Source organism: Alligator sinensis, unplaced genomic scaffold (assembly GCF_000455745.1).
Source record: "Alligator sinensis unplaced genomic scaffold, ASM45574v1 scaffold858_1, whole genome shotgun sequence".
In the NCBI taxonomy this organism is placed as follows: domain Eukaryota; kingdom Metazoa; phylum Chordata; order Crocodylia; family Alligatoridae; genus Alligator; species Alligator sinensis.
Genome location: NW_005842079.1, coordinates 1,951,821 through 1,964,688, shown reverse-complemented (window position 1 = coordinate 1,964,688; position 12,868 = coordinate 1,951,821). Strand labels below are relative to the sequence as shown.

General features: G+C 40.0%; 1 protein-coding gene across 5 annotated transcripts in view; it reads left to right on the top strand.

Moving 5' to 3' along the window:
* The window catches only part of MAPKAPK3 (mitogen-activated protein kinase-activated protein kinase 3), an 83,129-nt gene that overhangs the window by 319 nt on the left and 69,942 nt on the right, over positions 1-12,868 (top strand). For 2 of the 5 annotated variants that reach the window (XR_003094104.1, XM_006023758.2), the window contains exon 2: positions 520-874. Coding sequence is in view for 4 of the 5 variants with exons in the window: in XM_006023758.2 (XP_006023820.1) it covers positions 650-874 (225 nt within the window). In the remaining variant the exon portion in view is untranslated. Of the gene's footprint in view, positions 1-519; positions 875-12,868 lie in introns of those variants that run through there. The other 3 variants (XM_025204358.1, XM_025204359.1, XM_006023759.2) reach the window with 3 other exon arrangements.

Sequence of the window (12,868 nt, the reverse complement as noted above, 5' to 3'; positions counted from 1 at the left end):
TCTTCCTCCAGCCCATGCATAAGGCAGGCTAGGTAACCTCTTCCCTGGGGTTAGGTCCTCCTCCTGTCCCTGGCCCCAGTGCTGAGTCTGTGCACCAGGTACTTCTTTCAGTCCAGGTCTTGTTAAGGCCTAGACTTCATTGAGCAACGTCAGGCTTTGGAGTCACTGCAAGCCTGATATTCAGAGCAATGTTCGATAATAGTGACTGCAAGCACTTTGAAGCAAGGACTATTATTTTCTGTGTTTGTATAGTTCTCAACACCTAGGGGTCGTGGCCCACACATGGTCTTCCAGGCAGTACTGGAGCACAGACACTGGGTAATAACAACAGACTATCACTTGCGTACAGATTCAATGCAGATTGTTCACATGCTTTAGTAGGTAGGACCCACTTTTTTGTCTTTCGGAAGCCGGTCTTGCCACACATGAAATATGAGAAGGTGGGGAGGGGGATGCCTGTGACAGTAGAATTTAATTGCCCCATGTATGTTTCTAAGATTCATTTACATTTTTATTCAGGGCAGTTTTGAGTGAATTTCCAACAAATGGACTCTTTGCACTTGCCTTGATCTGCTGAACAGAGAGGACCTTATTGAAGATAAACTGGGGATCTGGTGACTACTTCCATTACCTCCACGTTCTCCCTGACATGGAACAAAGTGAGGGCAAGCAGGAGCCCCAGCCAGAAGGTCATGTGGACAGCAAAAGCAATGTGAAGCCCATCCCTGGGGGAGCTGCCCACGTCAGGCTAGAAATAAAAAAACACGCAGTTACAGATGACTACAAACTCTCCAAACGGGTGCTAGGCTTGGGCATTAATGGCAAAGTAATGGAGTGTTTTAACAAGGTGACAGGGCAGAAATGTGCTTTAAAGGTATGTGGGCTATTTTTTACCTTTTAGATGATTTTGAGGCCAAAGTTCCTTTTTTTAAAGTCCTATAAAAGCCATCTTGTCTATTGATGCATTCCCCAGGTGTATTGGAAATTCTTGAACATGTGAATGTTTACTGTTAGTGAGAGCAGAACTCATTAGCTGCATTTTGGTTCAATCCCAAGAGCTTTTTTTCAGACTGTTCCTGAGTGAAGTTCTATAACCACTTTCAATTGTAAAATTGTTCTGCTTTTTTTTTTGCCTGGACTAAAAAAAACCTTCCTCTGTAAGTTAGCCAGCATTTCAAATATGGATACTCTACAGTGGGCAAACATGAAACTGTTTCAGAATTGTATGCAGTATAATACGTCTCATCAGGAAGTTTTTAATGTATTGGGATATGTCTCAAATTGCTTTTTTTTTTTAAAAGCATACCAAAAAAAGAGCACCTAAAGTCAGTCTGGATCCTGGGTTTGGGGAGTTGAAAAGATGATGAAAGGTAGGTCTTAACAAATGCTTAAGAGAGGTTTTTGGGGTTTTTTTCCCCCTTTTTTCTTTCAACTATTAGTTTAGGTAGTTTTTCTGGCAGTTAATAGGAACTTCAGGGTATAGGAGTGAATCCTCCTGTACTTCCATAAGGGTAGAACCTATTAAAAGAGGTTCCATGTATCAGATCACAACAAATGCATTTACCCCCTTGCCCAAGGGGAACACAGTTTGGTGACAAGAAGCCTTTAAATGAACAAGGAAAAACTTGCTTGCAACCATTGGGCTGATCAACCAGTTTCTGCATTATTTAAGCTTTTCAAATTAAGGTTTTGGGTCTGACAGTGGCAAAGTTAATCTTTCAAATGTGAGCCAGTACAGACCTGTCTTGCTGAGTCTGTAAGCAGATTGAAACACTAGTCATGCGAACTGCCTTGGGGCTCAGTACTACTGTACTCCTACCTGAAGTATAACTAGAATGTCTAGAAAATGTCAACCACACTTTTCCTTCCCCAGCCCTATATCCTGCATGTATTGGCAAAGTAAGAAAAATCTGTTAGTAATTGACTGCATGACCTGTCAAAGTATAGACAAGGCCTCATCTGTAGCCAGCTAGACCTGAATTCTACAGCAGGTTTCATGCATTCTTCAGTCCTCTGATATGGCAGACTAGAAGTATTCAGCAGCTTGATTTACTGAAAAGGAGGCTTAATGGATTAAATGTGAAAAGACATAATACAATCAGTGCTGAAATGTGACCGTAAAATAACATGGAAACAAATTTGCACAGTGCCACGTCTTCAGTTGTTTTTATCACACCAATTTCTATACCGATAATGCATAGCTGACTTCCGGAAGTTTGAAAGGATGGGGCTAGAGATATTGGCAAGTTGATGTGGGAGTATTGGGACTTCTGACGTGCAGATAGGTGTGGGAAGCAGTTTGGGGCTGAGAGAGAAATATCCAGTCAGCAGTGAGTCAGTCCATGGTAATAACATGTCAATCTAATTTTTAGACTTCGTCCATTAAAATGAACATTTAACTTTCAGAGCTGTTTCAATGTGTCTGCATTCTGCAGCAGGCCTAACTGAATTGCTTTACACTTGGTTAATAGTCTCAAGGTTTTCTATGCAGTCATGAGAAAGACTTGTATTTAAAATTTCCTCTATTGTAAAGTATAGTTCTTCATCAACAGAGAAATTCCAATGCCAATTCTTGTGGCTGTGCAATTATATAATACCCTGTCCTTGGGTATATAGATACTTCTTTAAAATACTGAGTTTTCAGAGCAGAAATTCAACAAGTTAAAGGTTCTGTGCTTCCACAGACTGGCCTTTGCCCAATGAACTAATGATGGAGGAAGGAACTGAAACATTAGGCCTGGATGTTCCATAACCTCAAAAATGATGCTGAAAAAAACCTCTTAATCCTTACAGTAACAAGATACGTGGGGCATCAGATCCTTTAGTCCTATCCTATGTATGTGATATATTGCTGGAGTCCTGTTGTGAAGTTCCAATTAAATGTCTGTTGGAATGGCCAGAAAGGTGTTAAGATATCTAAATTCCTGGAGACTGTAAATAGCAGATGGTGCTTTATTGGATGCATATCGTTTTTATTGTTATGGCTCTCTGTGCTGAATAAAAAAAATGTGCAGTTAAATCTGCTAGTGGCTCAGAGAGAAGCAGCCACACTTGCAAAAGGCAGTTGAAGAAGAAAACACTGCAACAGAGGTACTAATTTAGTTAACCTGAGTGGAAAGATCTTTACCTACATCTTTGTAAGAGACTTACAAAAGTAAAAATGAGTTAATGGAGGTTGCTGTCATTATTAGATGAGAATCCTGTATATGCAATGCAGATCCTTCATTTGCTTGAGTTTGGACTTCAGAAAAACTGATCTGAACAAACCAGCTGTGGAGAAGCTAGAGGACATTTGGAAACTTGTTTTGGTTAGAAGCTCAACTTTTAGGCAGCAGGTGGTTTGTTCTCTTTGGTAGGAAGCACTCTCACTTCGTTGCATGCTTTCTCCTCCGTCTGCAGTTTTAAAACCCCTGTTGTCATGACTTATTGATGTAACTGTCACACTGGTAGAAATAAACTGTAGGTGCAGATGTACTATTAAAAAAGTAAACATGTTTTTTGACAGGTAATCATCTAAGGTAAAGAGAAATGTAAATATTAAATTATATGTAAATGAACTGCTTGTTGTGTAAGGAGCCAAAAACTGGCAAGGGAGGGAGAAGATGGGAATTTTTCAGGGGTTTACTTGTGTACACACTTTATACCTAAATATCTGTGTACACTAACCCACAGGCTTCCAGCACTAAGCTGTCTTTTTCCTGGAACCAAGTCCTTCTGAACAAAAACAAAAATCCTCTTAGTGCCGAAGGTGGAGCTTGATCAACAGTGAGTTCCGTCTGCCACCAAACTTGCCCATCAAAGCTGTCTCTAACTTGGCAGATGGCTTTGCTTTCTGATGGCAGGTTTTCTTTCATGGGGGAACAAAGCCAGCACAGCCTAGATCTGGCCAAAAATTATTCAGTGGAAGGAATTTTAACTGAGGCACTCAAGAGGAAAGGGATTGAACAGGCAGAAACATTCATCTACAGAGTCATGTGTCAGTCAAGCACTACATATAGTAATTGGGAGGTCCCTGCTGTCTCCTTTAGTCCATGCTTGTAATTGGAACTAGTTAGAATTTCACTAATCATTTTGGATTGGGAAAACACAAGGCAGCCTCTCTAAGATACCGCAGGGCTCTAACAGTGCTTTTGGTTATTTTTCTGAAGTATTATGTGGCTTGATTTACTTCGCTTGGCATTGTGATTTGTTACACGCTTTTAAAAAATGCTGTCAGCTTTGTTTCCATTAGATTGAAATGCCACATACACTGCTGCCATAGTCCAGAAAATCTCTTTTCTGGCCGCTTGCTTATAAGTACAATGACATTTTGGCTGTACAGCAGTGTTTCCAAACAGTAAGAATGGTTGGATTAGAAGGTGGAGGGATAAACAACTGATCTGCTGGACATTGGTCTTTCCCCTCCCTCCCCCTTCCCCACTCTTCCAGGTAGAATCAACCCAAATTCCTTTTGATAACTGACCCAAACACAACTGTAAAGTAATGTCATAAGCATTCTTGCATTTTTGTGTTTTTCTCCTCGGCTTGTCCCCCATTTATAGTTTCTTTGTTGAGGCTGTTTTTGGGGAAAAATGGTTGTATTTTGGACCAAATCCTTCTCTGCCTATTAAGTGCCTTTTCCACCCTGCTCAGCCCCCTAAAAATTGTTACTACAGAAGGTGTGTCAGTTACCCTCTTCCTCTGCTTTTTTATACTTAGTTTTAAAGCTAAGATCACAGCACATTACAAAAATGGGTGCATTGATGAATTTTCAGACTCAAAGTGGAATAAGGTTACACCCAGGCACCTAATGGATGGACTAGGATCTGGCCCTCCGTTCCCATTCTTAGCACTGCAGTCAGCTTGAACATACCTTGTGTTTCTGACACACACTACTTTTGGGCCAGTGGGATTCTCATGATAGGAGTCAGAAGGATCTTGTGACAAGCTATGGTGCGTACAGATCCAAGGTATGCTTTCTCCTGCTGCAGAGCAGGAGGTTGAAGTAGATGGCCATTGTAGGGCTCCCTCAACCCTGCACTTCACTGAGAATGGTCAATATAAAAATCATTCCATGTTCTACCAGCACGCCGCCCCCCCCCTCCGAATGGTGGGATTGGGTCACAGACTGGAGTCTGTGCATCAAAAGAAAAACAAATGGGAGGAAGGAAGTTCTCTGTGCCTGCAGTGTTAAGTTCCTGGGCTGGTGTGGATGTTCCAGGAAGTGGATGTGAAGTTTGCATTACAGACTGGAAATTATATCTTGTGACTTAGTGCTGTGAGTAGGGTGAAAACATGCATCCCAAGAGGTGCAGGAACTGGAGAGACAGGATTAGTTTGAGCCTGGTGGCAGTCTTGGCATTTCCCAAAAGGTAAAGGACACTGGTTTGTGAGTGTACTGATACACTAGAAAAAAATGTTTAAATATCTGTGTGGCTGTATATAAACTGTTCTCTGAGCACATGCATACACACACATAAGCCATGCTGCATTTATCTTTCTGGTCAGCCAACCCTGTTCTAGGTCAAGGCAACATAAATCAGTTATATGAATCGATTTGCTCTCTCACAGGTAGTCTTTAGCCTGGAACGGGCAATGACGAATTGTTAGGCTGTCACCTTCTAGCTGACGGACCAGGGCCAATACTCCTTAGTGTTAGCAATGCAATGCACTTTGGTTACTGATATCAAGACAGATATGTGGAATGAGAGTAAAAAAGCAACAGAAAAACACAAAAATGAGCATACTTTATAGGGTTCCTGTGTCTTAGGTTTAAAACTTGATTTATAAATGTTTGAAGAGACAAGACAGAAATGAGTTGAAAATTCCACAGGGCTTGGAGGGAGAGAAAGGGTACAACACAGCTTTAGCAAGTTTCTTTTCCAAAACTTCTGCCTCTGAAATTATCAACAGGATTTGACAATACAGGTTAATAGACGTTTAATATACTCCAGCTTGGCCACCTGGAACTGCCATGCTCCAAAGCATGGGGCTATAAAGTTAAATACAGTTTTTCCTGGGATTCTTATTTTTCTTGCTTATTTTTTCTGTTCTTGTCAAACTGAGATTACATTGTCCAATAAGAAAATGGCAATATAGCCTGTCCTCCAATAGCAGGCCCTAAATTCATATCAGAACAGTTTCGCAATGTAAAATTAAACTATCGAATTATCTATGTTGCAGATAACTTGTGCTTTAAAAAAAATTATCTTTGGTTTATTTTCTAAAGGTTGATAAGGTTCATAAAAAGAGTACAAAGTACAAATGAAGTATGTATAAGGACAGCATTTACAGATTGCACAGAACATGTAGTTTACACCCCTGAGAACAAAGCACTGAATCAGTGTTACGAAGTACAGAGCCCTGCATTTGTTCAGGTGATTGCATTATGTAAACTTAGTCTCCTGCTAGTGGTTCTCTGCTGTTTTCTTGGGATGTTTAGGCTGGTATTTCTCTATCAAAGGTCAATAACTTTCCTTCTTGTAGAATGTGAAAATTATTTTAATGTGATCATTTGTTACAGAACACAAACATGTTTTTTGATATGGTAAAAACTAGTAGTACTACTATTACCAATGAAGTATAGCCACTTCCAGTGAAATGTTCCAACTGCACAACAGTACTGAGTTAACTGCAAGTGGAATGATCAAGAAGGCAAAATATAATGACCAGAATTGAAATGTGTACAGGATGCCTCAGTTTACACCTTTTCTTCTGAAGGACTGTGTATTGCAAGTGGAATTCAGGACTTTAAAATGAAATGTCCTGTCTAATCTCATCTACCTGTTTTTTCAGGCTTGTGTTCTCTTCTTGCCAGTTTGTCTCATTGCCACAGGACACCCAGAATCAGCATCACAAATAGTGACATGTAACAAACTCCAGCACTAAAAAAAATAACACAATGATGGGATAAGACAGACTGAATGAAACAAGTATGCTTCAGGAATGTTCCAGCTAAGTGGTTGTCATCAGTATATAGAGAAGCACCTACAATACGGACAATATTTGACTTTATTCTTAAATGCTGTGACCCGGGAGGATTACTAAACAAGTATGAAATACTTAAAATAAACATCCAGTAGATGGAAAGTGGGTCACTACAAGAATCTCTTTTAAATCAGAGAGTCACTGTGAGACTGAATTCTTCAGCACCTAGCTGTTTGCAGTTGGGCTGGAACTGCTGCATTCTCAGGGGATTCCCAGACCAATTGTTTTGGCTTGATTAACTAAATTAAAGTGGACTTTGTCAGTCAACTGGCATTCTGCATCTTAGAATCAATTTGTTAGTCTAGTGGTCTCTGCTGCTTATTTTAAATACTGAAAACTAATTGATGGGTTTCCTTGATTTTGTAAGAATAGAAGAGTTGTATATTCGAGCTGTTACAGGTGGATGCAACTTATCTGTACTATGAAGTGGAGCCATAGGCAGGAAAGGGATGTTGTAAAATGAGAAGATACTTTGGAAAACGAGTTAGCTGTGATGCTACTCCTTCTGTGCCTTTTATATACTTCCCTAGCGTGTCAACAAGCTGAAACAAGTTGTACCCAGACTCATGTACTTATACAGCTCAGGAAGATCAAGGTGTGTTCCTGGGGCTTCATGCAGATTGGAAGTTCTGAGAAAGTGTTACAGATATATATTAGCGCCAATGTCAAGGTGTATAAGTGTGTATGTCCATCATATCCAGCATGACTTCACTAATTCACGTTGGCTGGGAGTCTCATTACAGATAACTGGATTTTGCAAATCAGTTTCAGTGCAAGTAAACTACAAGCAAGAATTTAAAAATGTTAATTTATTACACAAATGCACTTTTCTTTTAGTTACTTAAGCTAACACCACATGTAGAGGCACCCAGACTGGGATCTAGCCTTCAACAAACTGAAGAAAATAGGATTCACACATGAATGTCTAAGCTTAGGCCCATCTTTTCTTCAAAGCACACTCAGAGGTATGGTGTAGTATAATTGATAAGAGTATGAAAGAAAAATGAGTCTTCCTGACAGTGCACTAAAAACTACACCTCTGCAGAAAAGTGGGGCAAGACCACCATTGTTGTGTTAAATTGGTAAGGAGCACGGGTTATAAAAGTGTTGCTGTAGTTAGTACTGAATGCCAATGTGCACCTGAGGCACTCAGATGATAAAAATGGTTTACCTATATAGAATATTTAATATTAAATCTTTTAATTTATATAAAGTGAATCATTTAAAGAGAAATGAAAGTTAACCATTGTGTATTAAATACATTCAAATATAGGTAGCACCTTCCATACCACAAAATGTTTTGTAGGACCACTCACCACTGGAAAACTGTCACTTCTAATGTGATGTATATATTGTTTTGTGTTATGGGATGATAACTGTGTTCCCATTTTTGCTGATTTTTACAGCTTAAAGAAATTTCTAATTAAAAAAAGCCAAACATTAGGACCATGTTAAATATTTGGAAGACAAATAAATGATTGTTCTTCAGCTGTCCTTATTCCTTTTGTCACAGTAAAATTGTGTTGAGCTGTCACTGTAAAGGTTCTAATACTCCAGGAATGTCCATGGCAGTGTTCGTGAAAAGCAAGTGTCATAGATGTGGCCAGTCATGGAACTGGAGAGTGCATGACCTATTTGTTTAATTGGAGAACTGGGAGACCTTCTTTACTTGCTTAGCCTTCTTGTCTTTCTAGACAAGAACATATACATTGTCTGGTATGTGGTACTTTACACAGACTTCCTAAATATTTAAAATTATTCAAAGCTCTGTAAATGAGATTAAGCTATAACTCTTGCATTTTAATACTTGAAACCAAAGGGGGAGAGCATCCTAGCTTTACATGCAAATCAGGCTAGAGCTTCATATTCATGAATCTTTACAATATGGTATTACACACCAAGACTTATGAAAACTGTTTTGAGAGAAGTAGCAAATAAAAAAAATACATAAAATCGATACATTCCTAAAATGTTTAATTGTGCCAGACTCTTTGCAAAATAAACTGAATGCATCACCTTTAAATGTCATGTCATCCACTCTGGTGAAGCGGTCCAGGAACCAAAGCTTGTCAAAGTTGCACTGTTCTCTAGGCCCGTGGAGAACAGACACCACTTAAGACTTTTCCCAAAAATATTTTTTTTCCTCATTCCTGTTTTGAATATGTTAGTATTTATGTAACAGGCCCTCAGGCTGCATTTGGGATTTGAGTCAGCTAGTGTTGTGGACAGAATTATGCCTTATTCTAAGGATGATGTTTGGAAATGGGATGTCTCTTGGAGAGTACTGATAAAATATACAAACTGGGATGATATCTTTCAGAGAGGCAGAGAGTAGTTGGTGTGCTCTTCTCTTACCTTCCCTTAAATTTTGGCTATTGTTAGTAGCTTGTCTTAGTGTGAATTAGCAATGGTGCACCACAACCTGTGAGCCATTCATACAAAAAGGTGAGTAGGTAAAGCGACTCAGAGACATTAGTTTTACACTGAGTCCTGTACACCTGTGTAGCACACATGTATCCTGAGAGTAAGAACTCTTTAATATTCATTCTACTTCATACTTTGCTTATGTGGGGTTTTGCTTACAGGCAATGCATAATATATTGTCAGTTACCAAAATGTTCTCCTGATTTGCATATCTGTGGACTAGAAATATTTTATCTCTACCAAAAACTAAAAATTCTCATTTTTTCATGTTAAGAATTCATTTCTTACACAGTGCTTTATAAAGATTCTGGTTTCCCACATGTTGCTTTCAGTCAAAGTGTCTTTGTCAAAAGCAGTCTGGTTGCCACAGTAACAGAGTTGTTAACACCAAAGATGTCATTGCTTGAAGGTGGGGGGGGGATGGGTTTCTCTAGCTCAGCTGCCTCCACAGTAGAAGCCCCTGCTGCAGCCACACTACAGTACAAGGTCTCCATTGTCTTGGTAAGGAGTAAAAGCCTTTTATTCTGTTCTTGTTTCTTTCCAATCAATTTACAGTCAAACTATGACGCTTGGGAGGGTGATGGGCTTGACACTGGCTTGATACTCTGAAGCTTCCTGTTCTTTCAGGCCCTATACTCTCAAGGAGACTGCTGTTGTCTTCTGTATCCTTTTTAAAGAAGTATCTGTGAAAATAAAGCACTTGCCTGCATGCAAGATCTGATGCAATCAGTTTATGACAAGCTAGAGTAACAAATGGAAGCATAATTTTTACTCAAGTTCACAGCTTCCTTTAGGAAGCGTAGTGTGGAAAATGATCTATCTTTCCATCCTGTCTTGTAATCTGAGAGCAAAAGAGCACTTGCTGTAGTTAAAGGACATCAGATTTTATGAAGGAGCCCAAGGTTGAGAATTGAACACCTAATTCCTTCAGGCCACTTGGAATTCTCAGTGCTATAAAACACGTTTATTAGTATTCAGTTAACCTGTGGAATTCATTGTGTGAAAAATTGCATGGATAAGTCTGCACTAGATCATTTAACCTTAAGTTAATTTTCCCTATGGTGAAGCATAAACATTTGTATTCTGGAATAACATTTGCAGAGCGCCCACATTTACAAGTATGCTGGTTACCTTGGGTTAGCTGGCAATCTTATAACTCAGCCTGTGAGAGCAAGACTACCAAGATCTTAAGAAAGACTGGTACACTTTCATGTACATTAATAAAATCTCCATTTTTTCAAGCATATTATAGTTCAAAACACTATGTAAAATGTGACATGTTCTGTGTTAGCTTGCAGTGATAACACTGTAATATGATGCAATAGATAATTGTACTTCACAGATGTAGCCAATTCTTCCCTGTCTGCATGTACTAAACCAGTTGCCTCGGCAAACATGGCGTGCCACTAGCTAGGGAGAAACAGGTGGACCTAAACCCTCACTGTACAAATGTTTGCAGACATGACTTACTTCATTCATTTGCACAGAGCTCATAGATGGGTTTCTTCACACACACAGATCATTTTGGAAAGAGGTAAGGTGCAATTTAAAGTGCAATTGTTTATCTCACAATAGCTGTTCAAATACATTTCCACATGTATGATCAAGGTCCTGGAGTCATTGTATCAGATCTGGCATAGGGAAAGTAGCATGTTTCCAGGGGCAGCACAATGCTACCACTGAAACATTATGCTGTTCTAATTTTTTCTTAGTTTTAGGTGCACTCTCTGCTACTGATTTTCAAATTCTGATACAAAATAAAATACCACTATCAAGGGAAAGACTATTAGTTGCATGTAACAACAGTTGAAACTAGGGCAACATGGGAAAATAACACATGAAATTAATTATTTATGCTAAAATCATGGACTATACACAAATGCATACATGGTTGTAATTCCAATTTAAGTATCTATTAATAATTAAAATACTAAAACTTTATAACTAGAATTCAGAAAAGAATTGCAGCCATTTTGTGCTTGTATGTAGTTTTACATTTGTGCCACTTTCAGAGTAGCTTCTTCACTGTAGGAATCTTCATTTATGATATGCAAGTAACCTTTGTTGTAGAGGGGGGCAATCTCAGGATTATCTGCATCAGCTATACAGGAATTTGTTGTTTAACTAGGTAAACCTGTTGTAGGATTAACTGGGTTGGGTTACAGTAGGTCTTCACTATATTTGGAACCTGACAAAATGGCATCCCACAGGATTTGCAATGCCAGAGTACAGAGAGCTGGACAGAAGTTGAGAGAGAGGTCGATGGGGAAAGATCAGTTAATTTAGAAACTCTCACAGCTATGATGGATTGACATTAAGTGGAATTTTCCTCTAGTCTCTCAGCTCTGTTGCAACTTTTTCTTGTTGCTAAGATGCTGTGATTAAAGGCCTTTCGAGGGTGGAGAGAAAGATAGAGAGAGTGACTTGGAGTTGCTTGTTAGCTGCACTTGAGAAACTCTGATTGTCAGACACACCTTTATTTTGGCAGATGGGTGTAACTGCCTTGACTTGTACTGAAGCTGCATGCCTATTACTATTAAAAATGGGACATTAAACTCAAGATCTGAAAACATTAACCCCTTGCTGTAACAGGCAGGAGAAGAAAACAGCAATATACATTATTGATAAAAGACTTCATAAAAGACCGATTAACTCTGAGCCTTTCCCACCTCTTAGCTGTCTGAATCATTGATGTGGGGGTGTAAAGGAGGGGGAATGACTGCAGTGTTATATGCTGGTACGTAAAAGCCAAGTCTTATGGGGAAAGCAAGGAGAAAATATTCAGGTGTTGGTTCAATAAAACTTCCAACACTGTAATAATCCTATCTTTTAACTAAAATGCACCAAACTGGTTCATTTTTTGAGATATGTGAGAGCCATATATTTGGTAACTAGGGCTGTGCAAACCTTCAGGTGGTGATTCGATTCGGAGGAGATTTAGCTCGATTTGGTGGCCGAATCTCCAAATCTGAATCGAATCGGGATCAATTTAAAGGTCCGAATCGATTCAGTGCTCTCCGAATCTTTGGCAAAGATTCGGAGAGCTTTGATTCGGGCAGTCCCTGGTGGCTACAGCAGGGAGCTGCAGCCACTCTGAGCTGGTAAGTACTAGGGCTGAAGGAAGGGGACCATAGGGGGACCCCTGCCAGCCCGCTCAACCCCTGCTCACTCCCCCAGCCTCGCCATGGCTGCCCCCGCCTGCCCCAGGTCCTGGTACTTTAAAAAAAAAACCCTGGTGCTCACCAGGTGCTGCCGGGCGGGGGTGGGAATCCCTGCTGCCCCTGACTACCCCACGCTGCATGGGGGGCTGTGCACGAGCCCCCTGGGCCCTCCCCTGCACCCCGATCCCTCTCACGGCTGCCCCAACTGCCGGGGCTCCGGCCCTTTAAGGAAAAAAAAAAAGCCAAGAAAAGCCCCGGGACTTTCTGCTCCTGGTGCACATTGCATGGGTCTTGCTTGACCAATGAGATTGGTCAAG